Below are 24,736 nucleotides of genomic sequence, written 5' to 3'. Positions count from 1 at the left end.
TGATATCTCTCCTAATTCCGCATTAAAAAATCCACCGTCTTTTTTACCCTTAAGCCGCCATCGTACAGTTCTACATGAGAACGTCTATTTCCTTTACATACTTATTACCTAAATAAGAAACGTTGAGCATATTAACGTATTAGAATGTGCAATTGTGCATGGTTTTTCAACAGGGGTTTCTAAACATTTCATTCACAATATCTGAAACAGTTTTTTCACTGCATATTTTAAAATCATTTTCTTAATAAACTTATTTTAACTGTATACTAAAATCGTATTTCTTTCACTATATTCACTATATTTTCTTCCTATATTTTATTTTTTCACTATATTTTCATTTATAGGTCATTTGGAGGACAACTATGTTTTTTCAAAAGGAAACCTATATTTTTTATTGTGGGATCTTATTATACGTAAAAAGACCAGCAATTTTCGTAGGATACTTTTATTATCTGCGCACTAGTTTCGGAGATGTTTAAAGAGAAGTGGAGCGAGTCATACTTACACTGCGAGAAAGTTTGTAATTTCTTTATAACTATAACAAATTTTCAAAAATTTGTTCTCTGTTGTGTTCTAAACAATAATACAGACGATTCTCAAATTCTGAATGAATATTTTTGAAGGTATCTGTTGGAATAGCTCTACATTCCTGTACAATTCTGCGACGCAAATCGTTGACGCTTTCTGGTTGTATTTTATAAACAACAGACTTTAATTGTCTCCACAAAAAGAAGTCAGTTAGAGATAGATCTGGTGATCTTGGTGGCCACTCAATAACACCTCTTCTACCGATCCATCTTAGTGGGAATCGATTGTTTAACCACTGGCGAACTGGTAACGTGTAATGCGGAGAAGCACCATCATGTTGGAAGTACAAAAGTTCTTCATTTAACAAAAAATTGCCGTTTTAATCGCTATGGTTTTCAAGACTTTCTGTTATAAATGGATCAATGATGTCGTCCAGTAAATTTAAATACAGATTGCCATTCAAATTCTCTTGGAAAAACAAACATTTATTTTTTCCGGCCATTGTGTATTACTTTCTCTTATAAGATACGGATTTTCGTCACTCCAATAACGACAGTTATGACGATTTACAGCATCGTTTAGGAAAAAAAGTGCATTCGTCACTAAAACAAATGTTTTTAATTAGATTAGGAGTGACGTTGATCATATTTGTTAATTCCTCACAAAACTCAATCCGCATGTCAAAGTCATCTTCCAATAACTTTTGATGCAACTGCATTTTATAAAGATGAAGATTGTTATATTTAAGTAATTTGGGCACAGATCCCACTGATACACCAGTTACCATTGATCAGGATGTCTCTCATTAAACGTAGCAACAGTTCTACGAGCACACTCATCAGCTCCATAAATAAAAATTATTTCTACTCGTTCTTCTAAAGAATACACCATTTTATACAACCAATTGTACTACGATATTACGATGATTCACACTTGACTAAATAGTACAATCTTATATTGAAATGTCGGACAACATAAACAAGAGATCAATAGAGGACAATTTTGTTTTCAAACGGTACGTGCTAGTACAAGTGGAAAACATTTGCGTCAAGGAATTTTACACAATAATATGCCTCGCTCTACTTCTCTTTAAATATCTCCGAAACTAGTGCGCGGATTAAAAAAAGTATCGTACGAAAATTGCTGGTCTTTTTACGTACAATAAGAAACCATAATAAAAAATATAGGTTTCCATTTGAAAAAACAAAATTGACCTTAAAATGACCCTGAAAACGCCACCCAAATAAAAAACTGATACTACCCCCCTCTTTTCCCCTCGATCTCCTTGGGCACGTGTTTTACACTTTTTTAATATCTTTCACACTTTTCAACACCCTGTATAGTAACTATCAATCATATTTGGATTATTTACATCGATTAATTCAAGTGAACAATAAAGCACACCTAGTGATGTAATGCATCTGCACATTACTGGATATAAACAAAATTATACAGTAATAACGGTTATTATAAAAATTTAATATGTAGAAATGAATATGGATATATGTATGATACGTTCATCTCAGTGATTTCAATGACATTGAATGTGTAATTTTGTGAGTAATAAATATATTTATAGCCACTGATCAGGTTTAGTCTCTGAATGGATGATTATTATGTATCTAAACGCGACCTTAATAATTACATTTTTTGATATTTTGAAATTTTATGACAATAATAATGAACAACAGAATTAATATCAGCTGTGGATGATTTTTTTCTATTGAATACAAGAGCTTTACATTTCGTTCACATTATCGAAATTATTAATCGTGATACTATAATTGTATAAGGTATCAAATCATCAAAAGGTGATACCTTTATATGTATCTTTATAATTGTTAATACATGTATCTTTATATGTAAATATGTGTTAATTACATATGTATCTTTTGTTCACTAGAACCTCTTTCAATTTTTTCTTAAAATCATTCTTCCAACCAGCAATTGCTTTTTCGTTATATTTATCTAAAACTGCAAACTGTAAATTGTTAATAATGCATATGTCCACTTCATGTATAATACTACAGTAAAAAATATTTAACAGAATTAAGTAGTAGTAACTACACATATATTAAGTAATTTGGTAACTATATTAGAAAACATAAAATATAGGGTTACAATTGCAAGAATTTATTTGCATTGAAATAATTTATGGATTACCATAACTATTATCTAGTATAGAACCAATATTGTTCCTTTCAAGAATTACGACATACAGATTTGGAGAGAACGTATGACTTCGATATTTAGGGGGAGTTCCCCTAGTACCGGACACTTAAGGTTTTTCTTAAATAAATAAAAGAATAAAATATTTCATGTCTTCTATACCATGTTATTTATAACTTAACAGCATTATCAATCAGTAGAAACCAAGAAAAGAAATAATTTCATTCTAACAATTAATTAAAACTTTGATTGAAGTTTGGTATAGACTTTGCACAGTTCGTAAAGTGTCCCCTAGTACCGGACATTACATACATTGAGAATGTAGTTTAAAAATAGTTTCAAAATAATGTACAGCGATCACAAACATAGTTATCTGCACATTCCGGGATATCGGCACAAGCTTCAGGTGCCCATTTTTTTTGCAGCTAAAACACTGAATCCAGTCTTCTTCATTGTTTTCTAAACAAACCACGCAAATGGTTTTCAAGTTTGACTCTCGTAGTTTTAATGTTCTGGTTGTCTCACGCTTATTTCCCGAATTTTTTATTTGTTCTGTCATCCTCTTTTTGTTTTCTTTCTCCTCGGTCATTTATTTTTTTTAAATTTTTTTTTAAGTGATTTTTAACCACTGAAAACAAAATAATAATAATTACTTCCCGAATAATCATTATTAATACGTATATGAATAAGTAAAATTCAGATTTGTATTGTCCGGTGATAGGAGACAAGGATCTGTCCGGAACCAGGGGACACCGAAGCCATAAAAAAAAATGATTTTTTGTATCAACCAGTGCACTGTATATACAAAATGCAGAGGTAATTAATAAAACTACTTACCAAACGACATAATAATGCCACATACAAGTTTTTCTACTAACCAACATTGATAGATGTAACACTTTATAATTTGTATGATACACTAGCTTGTACTTAAACGCAACAATGGACTGATATTCCCAGCTATGCACATGCGACTGGAACGTGTCGAAACCTGATTGTGCTTGGATCTATCTCCACTACTGCTCACGTGAAATGACGATCGCATTGCGTTTCAAATCTTAAAGATATCGCTACTGTCCGGTTCTAGGTGCCGTCCGGTTTTAGGGGAACTCCCCCTATGTGTAATTATCACTTCTTGAAAATATGAACACAATTATTTACAATATGTCCATTATAACTTTCATCTTTTTTAGCTGGTTCGATTCCCATAAATTTTTGTATAGACTATCTATAATTAACCGGAAACTAGAGTTATTTAATTTCAATAATTTAATTTCATTTATACAATATAATAATATAATATGATTTCAATTATATAAGTTTCAAAAAGGAACGAATCTAACCGTGCAATTGCTATTAAAAACATAACAATGCATAATACCTGAGACAGTGATGCAGGTTATTAATAGAAGTTATTATACAGGTAATGACAATTCTATATTTCGAATTAGCCATAAGTTTAGTACGATTTCATGTTTTAGAAATAAGGCACAGAAATATAAATAGTCGACAAATTTTAGACTAAATACAGAAAATAAATATTCAAGGGATATCAAACGAAAAAAAATTATTATGTGAGGTTACAAAATAATAATGAGAAGAATATCTCGAAAGTAAGAAAAATTAAACAAGACAGTGGTCAGAAATATTATACAAAAAATGGTGAACTGATTTCTGCCCGATTAATAAAAATGGTTAAAATGTATATATAAAAATCCCTTGACTAATACATTGCAAAAATATAAAGACAAGCAAGATTTATTACCCTATGTACCAAAATCTTACAAAAATCTCACTCAAACTTCTAGCATCTACCATATCTCAATATAAACGGCTCATATAAAGACAATCGTATGACTTCAAGTAGGTATAGAATACAAGTGTACCCGTTGGCCGATGCTTAATAGTCTACATAACATCAAACGGGACAGTCATGCAACACGTAAGGGATACGTGCTAACATTCTTTTTCGTCATCGATTAACCTACTGGTTAATTACCGCCTCGAAATAGTGACTTGTTTGTAAACTCAGTGGCGGAAGTGAACTCTTGTCAAAAACATTGAAGAGAAATTTCAACGGAGATCACAAGATTGGCTCGCAGCCATATCACTAATAGAAAGAAGAGTGTGCGCCGGACGCGCAGATGATCGTCATTTTGATCTACGCGCTGAAATTTTGACGCGCAAAACGCCCAACGTGATGTCGCACAGTGCGGTATCCCGTGGACAATAATCTAAAAATTCATTGTCTAATATACACTGGACACTATGTTAAAACTATGTTTTAATATCTAAATTATCATTTTTATCAATAGAAAATTCAAATAATTTAGAACGGGATTAGTTACAAGCTTTTTTTCCCCAAGAAAATGCTACATCAAGCAGTTTATTGATTCAAAGCGTAACTTACTTACATGGCATGAGCAAAAAGTATTCGATGAAAAATTTCCTATGGCATATTGGTAGCTTAAAGTACAGCTAATGTGACTGAAATTTCAAAATATGTAAATCTCTTATATGCAGTATAATAGTGAATAATCCAGTTGAAATAATTTTTCTCACTTTTCTTCTCCTTTAAATAGAGATATTTCAAGAAGGTATCAAAACATCCTGTGGTTTTTGTTTTTTCGTATTTAGTAGACATTATACTTCAATTTTCTACAAGTTTTACCTGCTATAAACTGCTACGCTCAAAGTTAATGAACGTTTCCCCACAATCATTACCATTATGCAACCGCATTATTAGGTCACAATACAATATGTAATGAATAAAAATCGAAATAATCCATGTTTAATTTTGATTTAGTTTTATTACATTATCGTAGATTGGTAAAGACAAATTTGAATGTAAAATATACATAATATCTCAAAAAGACTACTGAGCATCAATAACATAAAAAGAAAAGAACATTAAACATCCACACAATAACCTATTAACTAGAAAATTATTGTGAAACAGTCCCTTTGTGCAATATTCGTCCTTTTTGTTGATATTTTTCAACTAGCGTTTGTATTAACTAAAATATGGATAATTTGGACCACGGTAAGCATGATTTCGATTGCCAATTAAAGATCTATTTTCTTTAACAAAAGTAATTTTGGTAAAAGCTGTACACATCATCCTACAATTTTTATTATTCTACATAAAAAAAACTATTGTACCATATAATTCTTTTGCCATAAAATACATTTCTCATTCGAGCAACAATTAAATAATTTTTATTAAGATGTTTTATTTACTTGCTTTTTATCGAATTATTTATTTATTTGTTTTCTATAAGCAATATATGTACTATTTGTTTATATTTTATTCTTAAATTATACATACAATATGACTTTTATTATTTCTTTCAAAAGAATGTAAAATTCTAAAATGGTGTTCCACAACTTCAATTAGTGCATTTAAAACAATTCCAAGCAAAGAAATATAAATTATTACTACGCCATACGTATTTTTTTATTTTTGTCCCAATTCCTATCTACGTACCGCACTGTATATTTGGGTCGGTTCGTATAGTGCAAAAATAAAAGTACATGACGTTTCACTGTTCACAACAAATCCACACTGTTCACTAGTTCTTAAATTATAAAAAAGATACCAGTTTACATTAAAACTGAAACATAAAGATGTATACACGTATTCGTTGTGTTCACAGCATTTTTTTCAGGAATGAAGGTGACCTTCAATACTTTACGTCGAACGCGACGTGCTTCTTTGTATCATATAAAAGCGTGTATCAAGTCAAATTCAATCACGCGAGATGCAATAACCTTTTGAGTCGTCCGAGGTCAAAAATAGAAGAAGTATTTTGGATATTTCATAACATTGTATTTGCAAGTAACTACCGTTAATACATTCATAAACGATATATAAACGTATTAGTACCTCAGTTTAATATTGGAATATTAAGTGGGATTAGACATCTAGCATTTTTCTAACACAATTGAAGGCAGTGGTTTACAAAATGGTTGTAAACACCAATAAGTTATAATACGAACAAAAGTAAAGAATATTTACGACAATGTTGATTCTTTTATTTCAATAAAAGAAAGAATATTACGCCAGCTAGTGAAAAAATTTGAAAGGCGTATTAAACGCATTAAAAATTTCTTTTGGCAAAATTCTGGAGTCCTAAACTACAAAAAGACTGCCAAAGCAAATCTCCCTTAAATTTCATTCGCCATCTTACTAGAGTAGAACATGATGAGTAGGCTGCTGATTTTATGCAGTTATTACGAAAAACGGATTGGTACAATTTAAAATAGTAGAAAGATTACATGAATTTAAGAATGTAGACACACTTATTTATTCAAACATATTTTGTAAAAATAACCGTGCAATATCTCAATAAATGCAATCTTATTACTTTCAAAAGGTGATTCAAATTAATCACTTTTAGTGCTCTATTGTTCTAGTAGTAAAATTATTTGAAAAGAAAGAAACTTGTACATAGCTACTGTTTTTGCAATAGATGAAGACAAGTTTTATATTTTTGTACCGATCCGCAAGCTAATGATGGGTTTATTAACGCTTACCTACCTAAGCCTATTAATAGGCTTTCTAGTGATTGAGCTGCATGTAAGAGAAGCTCAATAATTTCTCTTAGATAAGTTCAGTTGAAATTGTTATATTAAAGGGTCGTCCAAAAAACGTGCCTACACGTTTCTTTTCAATAAAGCACAAAATATTTGGAATTTCTTCAAGCAATTTTTTTATTGAAAGTATGATCTATTACAATGATACATTGAACAGAATATCACTCAAATGTACGTCACGACTGCGTCCGCAGGCTTCAATTCGAATATTGAAATTGTCAATGACTTTCCAACAAGTTGCTGGAGTTGTTTCACGAATAGCAACTCTAATGTTATTCTCTAAATCATGAATTGTTTGCGGCTTATTCGCATAGGCTCAACTTAAAAAAAAAGAAATCACAAAAAAATCTAGTCGCGTTAAGAACCTGAATTATAAACGTCAAAAAATCGAATTTTTTCGCCGTTTTATATCTCTACCTCTGAGACTTATTTATACTCAAAAAACATTTCTATATATTGTTGAAATGTTGAATAATATCTCCTAAATGTTTCGAAGAGATTGACCTAATATTTTCATTAAAAAAAAATTTCCGAAAATCGACTTATTTTCAGCTTTCTAATTCAGCCCCCCCCCCCCCCCCCCCCCAATACCATGACCGTGGAGGTCAATTGAAATCCGCATTTCGAACGAAATTTCGATAGCAACCACTGAACGTGTTCTCGATATGTATAACATGTACCATTTTCATAAAGTTTCACTAATGTAAATACGTTGTTGCAATGTGTATTTGTCCGTGGTTAAAGTTGTACTTCTGTCAACTAAAACAAAACTGCTTATTCCATTCGAAAAGACATGACGTGTAAACATTGTACGGAGTTGACATCTGGACGTCACATTTGGATGACCCATTATATTTGTTGATTTTCTCAATAACTAGATATTTTTCCACGTACTCGGGCCCATAACCAGTTGGTTTCGTCAGGCGGTTGAATCGACAATAAACGGATGTTAGGTTAATAATTGGATGCAATGATTAAATAATAGAGTACACGTTTTACATAACTACTTGATACAAAAATCGTATTAGAAGTGTGTAAATGAGCATGTGTTCGAGATTTACTACTGGCGTGTAACCAAAGAGAAGTAATGTCTCCATTGTACAGTATTGCCACCCCCCCCCCCCCGAGAGGCTAGTTATATTTAATAATCAAGAATTTCAACAATATTAATTGTGAAAGTCTGTTGAATCGTTAATGAAATTGATGTCGCTTTTGAATAATTCACTGAGAAATTGTCACCTGCCAGTCTTTGGTTTTAAAAAGACTATTAGAGAATTTCCGGTAGGTAAAGTGTGTTAAAAAATACAAATCCGATTTGAATCGTAGCAAGAACAAAACAATAGCGGCGCGTTCAAGAAGAGTGTGCTCTCACCTTACGTCTGCTCCGCCGCTCCATGTGCACGCGGGGTGTAATTCGGGCAATAAAAACCGAGCCGAGTTCCCGGCGAAAGCAACGCAGTCGCGAAAGGTTGCACACGAAGATGAAGAGGAAGTAACGCCCTCGTTTCGCCTTCTGCTTTGCAATCGCAGAGGCCTGGCAATTATTTTTGGCGCCGAGCTCGCCATAGCCAATCATCGAAAGTAATTGGTCAAGAAATGGAGCGTGATGACCACCATCAGCCCGTCCACCGAATCAATCCCATAGAATGTACACTGTGCTTCTCAAACAAAATATCAGTTGATAAAATTATACCGTCAACGATCGCCAACGAATTGCGGTTCTCTTAAACAAAAATTTTCAGATATTATTTTTCGAAACGAAGCAATTCTTTTTTACCTATATTGTAATGGAAAAAACAGAGAAATATTTTCAATGAGTTAATCAGTCTGTGTGGGAATTGGAACGATGTAAAAATAGATGTGGCACAGTTTTCGAACAGCTTTAGCTAACGTGCTAGCAAACTAACTTATTCTAGAGATACGAATGTTAATAGATATCTTCGAAACTTTACGAACTTGCACGATGCCTGCAAAAAAGCTAAGGATGGTCAAACTTTTTTTTCATATACAGGTATACTCGCTCGTTACACGAAAACGGGACCGGAATTTCAGGAAAAATCCGAGGTAGTTGTAACAGTCAAGGTGTCCATTCAAACACATAAAATTTCCCACCTATAACACTCCCACTATTGAATCGAAGTCGCGGTCAATGTGTATCTACATACGGCGCACAGTGGAAAAAAACTGAAAAAGTTTGTGTCCAAATCAAAGAACTTTTGATAGAAATGAGATAGAACGATGATTTTTGTTTAATTAAAGTGGAAATATTGCAAAATAAGGGAAAAATAGAGACATTACGGTACGAACGTTTTTTAACTTTGAAAATCTGTGGTAAACTTGGAGTATTTCAACAAAATTGTGATTTATCGAATACCATGCACGGTAAGAATTTTTTTTTGACATGCTATATGTTAGAATGGCCAATCACCGATAGCTGTTCCGGATTGTCACATGTTGGTGATGACGAGTTATCGACAGAGGTCGCTTACACATTAATTTTTATTATACGCTTGGGTGTGCGTTCTTCAGTATGTATGTTATGTTATGTCCGCATGGCGACATTGAAATGTTTTTGTTTTAACACGCGCTCTTGTTAATTTCTTAGTATGTTGTAACCTTTGGCTTTTGCATTAAACATAAAGTATACTAAACGTTTGTGTGGAATCTTCCCTAAAACCTCAACACTATACATCATTAGCCGTAGATTTTATCACGTTGGTTTCAAATCTGGTCCCAAAATTCTGGATATTGGAAAAAGTCGATGAAAATGAAAAAAAAAACTAATGAAACCATCACTTTTTCGTTGAAATGACTTGATGACCCACTGATGTGAAGGTATATTGTATTCCTATACACATATGGAATTGCAACGATATTAATAAAAAAAATGTATATTAAAGTACAAAGGAAACAATGCATCACCAGAAATTAAAAGATTCATTGATGAGAAGTAAGTTACAAAGATTAAATACTTACCTAACTTTCTGTGTAAATGAAAATATAATTATGGAAGATAGATATCTAATTAAAATTACGTTACAGCCACAAACAGCCTACAAGGAGTGCCAGCGACAATAACAGCGATACGTCTAGTGATCACGAGATGTGGTGTTTCCACGCTTTGTAAGTAACTCGAAACGTTCAAGTAATTTATTATGATTATTTTGATTGTGTTCCATATGTGTATAGGAATACAGTATACCTTCACATCAGTGGGTCATCAAGTCATTTCAACGAAAAAGTGATGATTTCATTAGTTTTTTTTTCATTTTCATCGACTTTTTCCAATATCCAGAATTTTGGGACCAGATTTGAAATCAACGTGATAAAATCTACGGGAAACGATGTATAGCATGTCAAAAAAAAAATTCTTACCGTGCATGGTATTGGATAAATCACAATTTTGTTGAAATACTCCAAGTTTATCATAGATTTTCAAAGTTAAAAAACGTTCGTACCGTAATTTCTCTATTTTCCCTTATTTTGCAATATTTCAACTTTAATTAAAAAAAATCATCGCTCTATCTCATTTTTATCAAAAGTTCTTTGATTTGGACACAAACTTTTTCAGTTTGTCCCATTGTGTGGCTGGCTGAGAATCATAGTGTTGTGATTCGCATACATGGTACAGTGGTTACTCGATAAATGTCCAGAACACGGGTCTGGCGAGGGATATATATCGGGTAGGAGACACTATTCTGTGATCCATACCGAACGTAGAAAAGGTCAGCGAAGTTCGAGGGACCTCGGTCGCCGAGAAGTGTAACATAATACGGATCGGGTATATCGCTGTGAGACCAGGAGACCACTACTAATCCAATAACAAAATTTCTTTATTTTTAATTTTTTTATGGGGCTTTCACCAACATTTGCGTGGTATTTTTTATAATGAAAATGATATCAAATATGATATAATTCGGATCATATTTACACTAATTTTCCGTTAATGTAATTGTAATGGAAGTAACTTGAATCGTTCATTAAACAAGTAAATATCATCGAAGTTTAGTAGTGGTTTCCTGGTCTCACACCGATATACCCTACCGTGTTATGTTCACATTCCTCGGTGGCGGCGGCTCTCGAGCTTGTTGGCCCCTCACGGAGGGGCGGATACCCCACGGCAGTGGGGATAGTGCTGGGACTTTTATCTGTTAGGCTTTTGAGACATACATTGAGTAACCTCTGTATTTCACGTAAAATAATGTTTTGCGTGTCTTATTATAAAGAAACTCTACACAGGGTCTCCCAAAAATATTGTACTTCCTTGAAAGAGACGATTCCTGAGGTCATTTAAAATATTTCTTTCCTTTGGGAAAATGTTCTACGCAGCTTTGTTAATGTGTTATTAACGAAAAACGTGGACCTATCACAGCGCGACTATAGCGGACGAATTGCGTTGGCATTAGCCGAGCTTGAATTTGTACACTGTAGCCGCACTCTGATTGGCCCGCGTTTTTTGTCATTAGCTCTTGAACTAAACCGCGGAGAACATTTTGGCAAAGGACAAAGATACTTCAAATGACCTTAGGAACCATCCCTTTGAAAGAAATACAACATTTTTGGGACACCCAAAAAATACGAAACAGAATTTTGTACAATCTACAAGCGTGTTATCGAATTAAGATTGACTTATACCGATATATTTCTAAACATTTTTATTAGTAAGAGTAAGGAGTGCACTAATATTTTTAAGAAATGAAATTTCTCAAAAATGTATATTGTATTTAATGAAAGCAGAATTATTCATTGCATACGTTTTAATTGAGTGAAAAAAGGGGTATGAATAGGTGGGATACATCCCCCCCTTTTTTTTTAGATAAAAAGAGGTTGAAAACACAAAGGCGTAAGGCGAACTTACTCTACTATGGAAATGGTTCGTTCTATTGATTTAATGACGAAAGAATACTTATGCTGCCATCTTTCGGTAAAAAATGACGTTCTATGTCAGTTAACGATATAAGATTCAAAAAGTCTTCAGAATTTAATTGAAATTAAATTTTCTCCAATGTTTGGTTTGCTTAAAAAAATTTTAATTTTCATGGACAGATGTTTTATCCTTTAAGTGAACTTTCAGTATGGTCTTGAAAAATACAACAATTGCACTAATACATATAATGTTCATATTTATTGAATAGCTCAGCGGAAATAAATTTTACATCTCAAAAACGTAGGAAGATAATAAAAGTTTATACACATAAACCTTGAAATAGTTCTTACATCAGTACTTATTAAATAATTATCAGCATAAAGTTCATTATAATAAACCATTTGACGGTTAGAGTCAAAATAGAGAAGAAAATTCGTTTCAGCGATTAAAAAATGTATTCCAGTAAATATAAAATAGGATGAAAGTCCTTAACCTTCGTTGGTATAAATGTTTTCTTATATATTCCATATTTGCAGGTGTAGAAGTGTGTAAAGATACAGAGTACATATAGTGATCATTGTATTTATTGCAAGATTTCATTTATTGCAACTCAAATCGAGTTTCCTACTTTCCTACGACTATTTTCATTAAGATTTACCAGAAAAAGTTTGGTCGATATTGAACGACAATTCAATTCAGCTGTATAAACAGTGTATAAAAACGTACAATAAAGATAGTGTCCATAGTACGATAAGATCATTCTTAACCGAAAAATAAAAGACCGGTTCTGAATTCTTTTGTGTACCGAATGTCAAAGTTATATATTCAAGGTATCACACACTAACAATATTGAAATAAATTTAAAAATAGCTTCGAAGTATGTTACATAAAACAATAGTATTAATTTATTTACATATAGACAATACAGTTATCTAACAGCTACAGTTATCTAACTTGCTATTAGCTTTGGTACTGTATGATTCTCCCTCTACAAATGCAAATACTCTAAGTTCAGTGTACCATGGCCTATCTATGTGATAAAATTTAAAGTAGTTCATACGTGTAGATAGACTTTTAATTAGGACGTTAGTGGACATTCTGGTTTGAATTTTTAGGCCTCTAGTTAGATCAATAAGTGAAGCCTGGATATCTGGCGAGGGAGTTTCTTTGGCCGCTTCTTTTTCAAGTAGATCTACTTTCTTATTACCCATAATTCCAACATGGGCTGATATCCAGATAAGCTTAATAAAATTTTCGCCTTTATTATTCTATATAAACGTAAAATATTTAGTTTCTATTTCAATAATTTGACTATCGATGCTATGGACTAAAAGTTACTCTAAGAAAATTCACCCGTTATTCAAATTTTTATCTTTGTATCGCTGAGACGGATAATTCGCAATCAAGAGCATTGAATAATCTAGACGCGTGCAGATAACGAAAAGGTTGTTGACTCGGTGATCGATCGCGGTGATATATCGTCGATAGAGTTAACGTTTCGTTGAGGTGAAAATATAAGTGGTGTGGTCGTGGCGTGATAACCCAAGTTACGACTTCTCGACGATAAATAGCTGTGTAATTACTTTAGATCGGTGACCGATTATTATTAACTTCACAGACGCCGATCGTTCAAAAAACAATATTAATATGTCGAGCGTGAATTCTTTCGCGTACCGAACGAAAAAACAAATATTGATCATGTCTAACATAGAAGCAAACATCGGACATTCTTGAATGAAATTGTTGAAACATTCTTTACACACTTTGCTATCTGGTTTAAGCATGAGGATCAACGTTTCATCTTTTACGATCTCATCTAGTTTTTCTTCTACACAGTTTCGAAAAAGTGTTTGAAATTGAATTTGTAAAATGTAGGTATTAATTTCATAGGGAATTGAACTCTAACCCGTACCGGGTTCGGTTCTTAGTATCGTAAGTTAACCCGTCCAACCGGGTTAGCACAAGCATCTATAACCCGAGTAACCCGATTAACCCTGTTATGGGTGGGTTTCTGTCGAGTACGGACTGGCCATCGGGAGTTCAGGAAAATTCGCGGTTGTCTAAATCAGTGCTAGGCATATTTATCTCCATCGAGGCAAAACTGTCCCCACGGTAGCGCCCACTGCTCCCTTCCAGTAAACACCGTTACCATGAAGAAAGGACGCGCTTGGCCTGACGCGTATTGCGGTGTATTGCTCCGTACACTACCGCTCAAAAGTATCCGAACACTTGCGAAATATGTATTAGCATTGCATAAAAGTTATTTCAGTGCCTAAAATAGTGACTAAAATCGATTTTTATTAGTTTCTTATGAAATATCTAACGTTTTAAGTTAAGAATTGCGTATGTGAAACTTACCAATACTACACTAAAATTAAATATGAGATTCATCGACGTATCCACCGCGGAGTGTCCGGATACTTTTGCGCGGTAGTGTATGTACGGTGGGGCAACGAAGACACTAGAGACACCAGCGAACGCGGCGAAGGTGCGCGCTACACCAAAGACAAGATGATAGAGGAAGCAAGCGTTTGAGGGACTCCAACCTTGCCCAGCAGTGGTCTATAGAGGATTTGAGATCACTATAGAATTTAATTCGTATCACTGAATTTATTCATTGTAAATCTAGACATGATAGTAATAACTGTAATCCCAGTCCGCCTCTGGTTACTGTAAGAGTCTAAGTGATGGAAAGAAAATCATGGAACAGCAACAAAGTTTGGCGTTTTGAATTTTTTTAAGGCCTTCTGTCCGTGATTTTTGACTAGCCTGCGGATGCGGCACAATTTTTCGGGTTAGTTCAGAAAAGATACTTCCTCAGTTATGTAAGTATGTTTATATCACCGTTTGTATTACTCATATGTTTACCTGTTATTGACTTATACTGTTATATATAATTTTATTGATTTATGCGTGGCGTTAGCATTTTGTTAAATTGATGTTACCATGAGTTTTAGTTAAATAAACAGTTTCCTCTGAGTGAGCAAAGGACATTGACGCATCAAGCCTCCTTACAAATTCAGAAGTGGGATCGATTTATGAATTTATGTCTTTATGTCCGAGAAATTTATTATCTGAGTGAACTATTATCTAAGTGATTTTTTTTTTGTTACCGACGATGAGTTTATTTTCCCTGACTGAACTGAAAGAGAAGCTAAAGGAATTGAATCTTCCTACACACGGATCCAAAAATGAATTACTGAAGCGGCTACTCGAGAATGGGATTCCACCTGAAGAACTGATGGTGACTGTTTCACCCATAGAAGACGAATCACGCGTTACAGGTCAGGGCTCACAAGCCGTTGTCACATCTGGAGGTCTCTCTCTTGCAGATGCGGAGCTTGAGTTTCTCCGTCGAGAAAGAGACCTAGCCACACGTGAGATTGAGCTTTTAAGAAGAGAACTTGATGTTGCACGAACGATGTTACCGCGTTCAGAAGATGAAGTTCGAGTTCGGACAACACGGACGAGGGTTAAAAAATGGCAGGAGCTGAAAGAACAGGTAGGCGAATTGGATGGAAACGTTTTGGAATTCCATCGCTGGGAGAAGCAAATGCAAAAATTATTCGACGCATACGAACTGGATGAGCACAGTTCAAAAGCCTTCGTTTGTAGCCGTCTAACCAGGCGAGCGTTACGGTGGTACCACTCCCGAGACGACTGCGTCGAATTGTCTAGAGAAGATCTTATGTGCCAGCTGAAGAAAATGTATGGACAACGTGTCGACCCGTTGATTTTGCGACGGGAGCTGGAAACGAGGAGGTGGAACACAAATGAAACGTTCGCGGATTATCTTCACGAGAAAATCGCGTTGGCAAGTCGTATCCCGGTTCCAGAAAACGAAACAATTAGTTATGTGATCGATGGAATTTCGTGTCAACAATTACGTATTCAAGCACGGATGCAATGTTTCACGTCGTTGGAAGCGCTGTTAACAGCGTTCGCAAACGTACCGTTACCAAAAGAAGCAAACCCGCGACAACGCCGTGAGGATTATTTTTCGTTGAAGAGCGGACAGCAGCACAGCATGCAGGGAAGAACGAGCAGTGGAACGAGCGAACCACGACGAAAGCAGAGAGACCCAGATATTCCTCTGAAATGTTACAACTGTAACGAGACGGGACATTTTGCAGCGTCTTGTACGAAACCGAAGAGGGAAAAAGGCTGAATCCTGTTATAAATGCGGCAAATTTGGACACCTATCGAATCAATGTCAACCCGTACCCATGGAAGTACACTGCGCCGAGGGAGAAGATGAATTTCGATGGTCAGTTGAAGTCTGGATAGGCAAATTTAAATCAACTTATAAAGCGTTGTTATTTTCGGGAAGTCCCATATCGTTTATTAAGAGACGGTTTATTCCACGAGAATGTGTTATGTTTGATGTAGGAACTGAACGATTTTACGGTTTAAATCGGAGTAGTTTACAATTACTAGGGTGTATAGAGGTGACACTAATTTATGATAATATAAAGTATAAAATTATGTTACGAGTTGTACCAGATGAAACCATGAACAGCGATTTAATTTTAGGACGTGATTTTATGAAAATTTCTAGTTTGTACGTATGCAAGAGGCAAGAGAGTATCGGAAGTAATGATATTTTAAACATCGAACTTGACGAAATTAGCACATTGACAGAAGAAATTTCTGTTAACAAAGATCTTCCTTTTGAGTTAAGAATAACTGTACAGAAGTTGTTTCAGAAATTTTATGTCGAGCCAAAAAGACCATTAAATCCAGCGACGGAAAATATTTTAACACTTACACTTACGGATAAAAAGCCGTTTTCGTGCGTACCACGTCGACTTTCTTATAGCGAGAAAGCCGAAGTACGGAAAATTATAGAAGGATTAATTGCAAAAGGTATTATTAGGGAAAGTACGTCAGAGTATGCCTCCCCGATTGTGTTGGTCAAAAAGAAGACCGGAGAAACACGAATGTGTGTTGACTTTCGGAAATTAAATAAAGTAACGTTACGAGATAATTTTCCATTACCTTTAATCGAGGACCAGCTGGATTTATTGGGAGGAAAAAAGTATTTTACGTCTTTAGATTTAAAAGATGGTTTTTTTCATATTAAAATGGACGAAGAGTCGATAAAATATACGTCGTTTGTGACCCCGTTGGGACAATACGAATATGTAGGGATGCCTTTCGGATTAAAAGGTGCTCCGCTTACATTTCAAAGATATGTAACACAAATTTTTAAGAAACACATTGATTCTGGTGAAATTTCTATCTATATGGATGATTTTCTGATCGCAACAGAAACTATAGAACAACACTTACAAATATTAGAGAAAGTTTTTAAGTTACTTGTCGCTAACAGATTAGAATTACGGTTAGATAAATGCAAATTCCTCCAAACAAAGTTAGTTTATTTAGGCTATACAGTAACCAACGAGGGTATTTATCCAACGGAAAAAATCCAAATTTTTAGAAAATTTGTAAAGAACTTTTCGATTATTGCGAAACCATTGTATGATCTGACTCGCAAAAACGTAGACTTCAAGTTCAATGAAACGGAAGAAAAAGCGTTTCATGAACTTAAAGGTCGTTTAATTGAGGCACCCATATTAAGTATATACTCCCCGCAAGACGATACAGAGTTACATTGCGACGCGAGTGCAACAGGATTCGGTGCAATGTTATTACAAAAGAAATCTGATGGGAAATTACATCCGGTGTTTTATTTTTCTAAAAGAACAACACAAACTGAGTCAAAATATCACAGCTTCGAGTTAGAAACGTTGTCAATAATTTATGCACTCCGTCGGTTTCGAACATATTCATTCGGTTTAAAATTTAAAGTTATCACAGATTGCCAAGCATTAAGTTTAACGTTAAAAAAGAAAGAAACAAATCCTCGAATTGCAAGATGGGTATTAGAATTAGAAAATTATGATTACACTCTGGAACACCGATCAGGTTCTCGAATGTTGCATGTAGATGCACTTAGTCGACAAATCGCAGTTGTAGAAGATAATTCTTTCGACAGAAACCTTGCAATATGTCAAAACGGTGATGTTACAATTATAGCGATACGGAAGAAGTTAGAATTGTTCGAAGATAAATTTTTCGAAATGAGAGACGGGTTAATATATCCAAAATATCAGGAACGAATTCTTTTTTACGTTCCAGCCGCGTTAGAAAAGAGCGTGATACATAAGTATCACAATGAAATGGGTCATTTAGGTGTTGAAAAAACTATGGGAAATATTTTGAACAATTATTGGTTTCCAAAGATGAAAATGAAAGTTTGTTCAACATATAAAAAGCTGTTTGAAATGTATTGCGCACACACCAGTTACAGGGAAACAGGAAGGTTCACTACATAATATACCAAAAGGTAATGTGCCATTCGATACATTACATATCGATCACTTAGCTCCGAGTTCACATAAATTTAATAATAGAACAAAATACATTTTTGTAGTGATCGATGCTTTTACAAAGTATGTAAAACTATATTTGACGAGAAGTACAAAGAGTTCAGAAGTAATTAAATGTTTGAAATCATACTTTACTCATTATAGTCGACCGTTACAAATTATTTCAGATCGCGGTAGCTGTTTCACGTCTCGAGAATTCGAAGAATTTATGAAATCGTGCAATGTACAACACATTAAAATTTCAACGGCGTCACCTCAGGTAAATGGTCAAGTTGAAAGAATGAATCGTACTATTTTACCTATGATTGCGAAATTAGCAGATGAGCAAAATGTTAACTGGAGTCATGTTCTGGAGGATGTAGAGTTCGCATGTAACAATTCTAATTCTAAAGCGACGAACGAATGCCCGAGTGTATTGTTGTATGGTGTATGTCAACGTGGCAAAGTAATTGATTATTTAAAAGATGCGCTAGAATTAGAAGGAAAAATTTCTGTAAATCGTGATCTAGAGAAATGTCGGAAAAATGCAGAAAATCAAATTATGAAAAATCAAGAAATCAACAAACGAATTTTTGATACTAGACATAAGACCACGAGGAAATATAAAATAGGTGATAAAGTTATGATAAGAAATTTTGATAATTCATCGGGTGTATCACCGAAATTAATACCACGTTTTAAAGGACCGTACGAAGTAGATCGCGTGTTGAAGAATGATCGCTACGTTATCAAAGACGTAGAAGGATTTCAACTTACACAAATACCATATTTTGGGACTTGGGAAGCATCGAACATGAGAGCTTGGACGCCAGGATAATTTTATAATGTTATGTTTAGTTAAGTTTTTGAGGTTTAGTATTTTATCTATCGTATGAATGTTTATATACATTTAATCGGGGACGATTAATTTGTCAGGATGACCGAATTGTAAGAATGTTTATATCACCGTTTGTATTACTCATATGTTTACCTGTTATTGATTTATACTGTTATATATAATTTTATTGATTTATGCGTGGCGTTAGCTTTTTATTAAATTGATGTTACCATGAGTTTTAGTTAAATAAACAGTTTCCTCTGAGTGAGCAAAGGACATTGACGCATCAAGCCTCCTTACAGTTACACATATCCAAGTTCTTAAAATATTCAATGGAACATCCCCCGTGCGATAGTATTTTTCATTCGTCGAGAATGAAGATAAATCTATATGTCATATTGGTGGATGCGGACTGAAATTAGCAGTAAGTTTTTTCAACTATTTATAATATTTTAGAATGTTTTAAAAGACAGGCTCATTATTAGAGGAAATATGCCGTTTATTTGACGCAACATCTACAGTACCATCATCGAAATTAATTCACTATGGTCGCTATGTCTGAAGGAAATTGTAAAAGATGGAGAACTGAAGATTCTTTAATTTCAATGAGTTCAACTTTAACAACAACAATAGCAATAGCGTTGACTGCAAAATTTCTAACTGATGCTTACGTTGAACTAATTACTATAAACGGTCGGCCATTAAGCATTTTGGAAAATTCAGAAAATAATTTATCCCTTATTGCAAGCAATAGAATCATCCACTACAATTAATAGGGGGACATTAGGAAGACTATTTTAACAAAATCAAATACTATAAGGGATCATATAAGAAGTGAATTTTAATACTACTAAACAAGAGCTGGTGTTACCGTGTGTGTGTGCGTGTGTTTGTTTTACGTCGCATCGACTATGAAGTTATTAATGACGGGGAGAGACTGGCGTTAAAATTTATTTTAAATATTTACTATCAATTTTAAAGTATTATGTATATTCGTAATAAGAGAAAAGTGTTTCATTTATTATTTTAGTAAACGTCTTCTAAAGATGAAAAATATGTATGAGGAGAACGTTATTAGGTTAAGAACGCCTAATATTGCGATTCATGCTTTTTCCCTTCAAGACCGTTTCTTCCAGTTTTCAAGGTCATCGACGATTTTTCGATAACAAAGATATATTTCTATCATCGAATTATCGTGACGGATAAAAAATGGATTTTAAATGTGTTAGTACGTATTGACCTTGAAATGACCCTATGTTAAAAATCCATTGTATTCTTATATTCATTATATTCATTGTATTCATTATTTTCTTACTTTTGTTGCTGGATTTTATTATTTTACAATAGATGTTCGCTATAATTTCCATTAGTTTGAACACAGTTTCGTATACGATTCTTTCTCCCATATATTCTGGTGCAGTAGAAGTTTCACACATTTCTTATAAAATAACGAAGAACGCAAAAAGAAAAAAGGGTTCAGTTTGTTACTTTTCTTCAACTTATTATGATTTTTCTACACAGGATCTTTTCTTAGCCAATACGTCTAAATGTTTCAAATTAATTTTTCATTGATTGCAGTAGTATAATGATAAAAAGATAGTACTGGAAAATCGTTGATGACCTTGAAAAATCGGAAAAAATGACTTTGACGAGAAAATATACCAATTACTATATTCGCCGTTCTAAATCAAACAACTTTTTCCTATACATTTCGATTACATTTTTGTATACATGCAAACATAAGAGAGATATTGTAGTGAACACGATATACCGAAAAATTTTGTGCAAATAAAATTAGAAAAATTTCAAGAATATAGGCACAGTTTATATTAAATCGATCCGTGCGTTTTTCTCAATTTAACATAAGCGGTGCTTTTAATGATTTTTCAGAAAATGTTACAGCCAATTTATTGAAAGCTATAAATACATCAACGTTGATTTTAAAAAATAGCTTAAAAAATATGTGAAAAAAAATGAATACGTAAGTATTTGAATGTATCTAGCTATGGGTGCCATGAAATTGTGAATAGGATCCACTCTGCAAGAATTAAATTAAAAGTACTTATATAGATAATAATCAGAATACGGATCTTTATTCTTTAGGTTTCGATTTATAGAAATTTCGAAAATGTTGTAAGGAAGATGAAAATCTCACTAAAATTTCTCAAGGATTATATTATTTGTAAGCTCAGTTTTCTATATATATATATATATATATATATAGATATATATATATATATATATATATATATATATATATATATATATATTATTCTTTTAATAAGATATTAGTCCAATGATTTTGGAATAACGTGCAACAACTCTGTTTAAAATTCAATTAGTTCGCTTCCATTGAATCGAGTCATAAATCTTTTTCGTTTCTTGAAACAAATTGTTGAGAATTAAAGTTAATGTACCAAAATGGAAAATGGAAACTATTTGTTTGTTTCGTTTAATTTGAGTTGGTCCTGAGTTAAGCAGGTACCTTAGTAAGTAAAAAGACCTACTTTTTGTATCACGAATCGATACAGTATCGAATTCCGCGCAAAAATATATTGATCTCCATATGTACAAAACCTAATAGTTGACGAGTTATTAACGAAATAATTTTCATTATGTACTCACCATATTCAAGTTGAGGGACGTCAGTTCGAGCACCTACATATGTACATATGTTAGTTTCCAGGTAGTAGGTATGTATTGAAAATTATTTTGTTAATATTTCGTCAACTATTAGGTTTGGGACATATGAAGGTCAATACATTTTTACGCAGAATTTAATACTCTATCGATATATGATACAAAAGGTAGATCATGCCACTTAAAGAAATCAAGGTGACCTTGAAATCTCCGAAACAATATTTCCCCCTCTATACCATGCAAGTCCTTTTTTTCTTTTTCTTTTTTATTTAAGACTATCCAGACCTCTAAGTAAGGTTTATACAGCTGAACGTAGTTTACATTGTTACAAAATACGGCTTATCTGGCATTTAGCATACTTACATATCATTTTTTCATGTTATTACAAATAGCGGTAATATACAAGGTGGCAAAGTTATTGGCCCACCCTGTATGTATGTATATGAACCCCACGTGAATGGTTGCTAATCAATTCAGCAGGATCGCAGTGTTGATTGACCGGTCGCCTTGTATGAGTAAAGGCGATAAATCTGTCGCAATAAATTGCGATGCTAGCCTAGTTGTAGGTCAAATAGCTGCGAGTTAAACTGTACTGGTGAATGGTTGGGCAAAAATAAACCGACGGTTCGGCAATAAACCAAGAATAGATTCTTCTCTGGAGGGAACTGACACCGGCAGGTGTACCTCACAACTGTTAACAAAAAAATAAAAACAATCTGTGATAAGTAGACAGCGGATCTTTATTCAAAAGAAACATTTTCTACCTGAATCGAGACAAACTGGATTGAAGTAGAATTTTTATAATTCTATCAAGTCCAATTGTTTTTCCAAAGACTATCATCAGAATCAGACTGTTTCCAGTCAGTATTTACTTTGTTTTGAACAGTTTTAGAGCGAAGAACTCGTCTTATGTTAGATTCTTTCAGTTAGTTCTATTTGTAACTATTTTCTTAAGCTAAATAATATAATTTATTAATGCTTATAATATTTCGAACAATGCGTTGGTTACGCGCCAGGGCTGCAAGTAACGCGAGAGGCCGGCGAGGGGGTTATTACCCCTTGAATATGCTTTCTATTATTAGTTAATATTGAAATTTTTGTTGATTCGAATCTAAGATTAGGAAGCCTCGTAACTTATATATAATTTAATTGATACAATCCGAGCGGTAAGATTGTATCATGTGGGAACGTTCAATTATTAGATTAGGATATCAGGCAATAATTAAAGGTTGTAGATTACGCGAGTTAGCAATCAAGACAAATATATGCTGAATTGAAATAATTACATGTGTAGTTGTTTGTGTCGCGAATGAATGTAGTAAGTATACGACTGGAGAAATTGTTACCTATGCTGCACGGTGTTGACGCACTGGCAATGCGGGGTCGGAGAGCGATTGTTGAAAGCCAAATAGAATATACACGAACTAACGGATTCTATAAGGTTACGTTTGATTCGAAAGGGACTTTAACCCGATCTCACTAGAATTGACGCGACGTGACTGCACGAGTACTGGACCGCGTCTGAATCTCGACTGCTGAGGATGAAAATGAATGGGTTTATATACCCTAAAAAATGAGAGGGAAATGTGTCTGTTTTATTCTACGGTCGCATACTCGTATTTGTCGTTTCGAGTGAGTTTAAGGTTTGCAGCTGGATCTTTTGTTTAAAGGGGTAAAACGAAGGGTTAGCCAGGATGTTTCCTATCAAAGACTATCTTGACAAAACATTCCAGAAGGGGATGTTTTGAAGATTTCCATATTAAGAAATCGTACGGTGCTGTTACTGAATCATGCTTCGTGCCAGTTGCGTCCAGTCGGAGTACAATCATTAAACAAGGGGCCTGTTGGGACGCTTTTCGTTCTCAGAAAAGAGATTAGAACTTCTAATCGAAATGAACGTGGAGAAACGTCTCCATACGTAACACGTTTAATATTTTTGGCAATGACTTGTTGAATGATCTCTTATTTGTACTATTAGTAACATATATTTGACCCAGTTAGTTCATTATCTCCGAGTCGAACTGCGACCATTTACAGCAATGCTGGGGCACGGTAGGGGCACCTCAAACGCTTGCTTCTCCCACCTACCTTTCTTTCATGCTCTTTCATGCGCTCTTGGTGCCTGGATAACTGGAAGGGGGCAGCGAGCGCAATAATGGGGACGGTTTTGCCTCAATTGAGGAAAACGTGCCCGGCATTGATATGTAGCCTTATGGCCACCATAGCGAACCTTCAACCACAATGTGACAAAGAAATCATACCTTTTCCATCTATTTGTACAACCTATACATTTAAATTTTTCGAAAATCACTAAACACAGGGATTAGAATTTCAACCAAAACGTCATCACTAGATTTTTATTTGTTTTGGGTCTGCAGAGGCTGTTCCCATGAAAAATAGAATTTTATTTCATTCTAATGTCTTAAAATGCTATAGCCGGGTTTGGGGGTCAAATCTGCTCCGGCAGATATTTTATTCTAATTTGCGCCATTCGATAGCCTACCAAAAAAGATACCTTCCAGCCTTGTATTAACCCGATACCTCATCTGTAAGGGTAGTTATAGAGGAAAATCGAAAATCCAATTTTTGGCCCATTTTCCCCATTTAATGACAATTTAAAATTCTGAAAAAAAATCTGACACATTTCGGATACCAAGTCACATATTTTTAATCGTTTTCAGATTTTTCCGTTGCAAACTCTGGTTGTAAAAATCGAAAAACACG

The 24,736-nt window shown here is 34.0% G+C and overlaps 2 protein-coding genes across 7 annotated transcripts in view; one reads left to right on the top strand and one right to left on the bottom strand.

Moving 5' to 3' along the window:
• The window catches only part of Gbs-76a (Glycogen binding subunit 76A), a 236,403-nt gene that overhangs the window by 23,554 nt on the left and 188,113 nt on the right, over positions 1-24,736 (bottom strand). Inside the window, exon 1 of one of the 6 annotated variants that reach the window (XM_076801753.1) lies at positions 8,666-8,804. The exons of the other annotated variants lie outside the window; for them this stretch is intronic. Within the exon in view, the coding sequence (XP_076657868.1) occupies positions 8,666-8,689 (24 nt within the window). The 5' untranslated portion in view covers positions 8,690-8,804. Of the gene's footprint in view, positions 1-8,665; positions 8,805-24,736 lie in introns of those variants that run through there. 6 annotated transcript variants of the gene reach the window in all.
• The window catches only part of LOC143362001 (uncharacterized), a 242,330-nt gene that overhangs the window by 90,905 nt on the left and 126,689 nt on the right, over positions 1-24,736 (top strand). The window lies entirely within an intron of this gene.

Source organism: Halictus rubicundus, chromosome 16, assembly GCF_050948215.1.
Source record: "Halictus rubicundus isolate RS-2024b chromosome 16, iyHalRubi1_principal, whole genome shotgun sequence".
NCBI lineage: Eukaryota > Metazoa > Arthropoda > Insecta > Hymenoptera > Halictidae > Halictus > Halictus rubicundus.
Note: the sequence above shows the minus strand (reverse complement) of the source record. Positions and strands in the feature narration are given on the sequence as shown.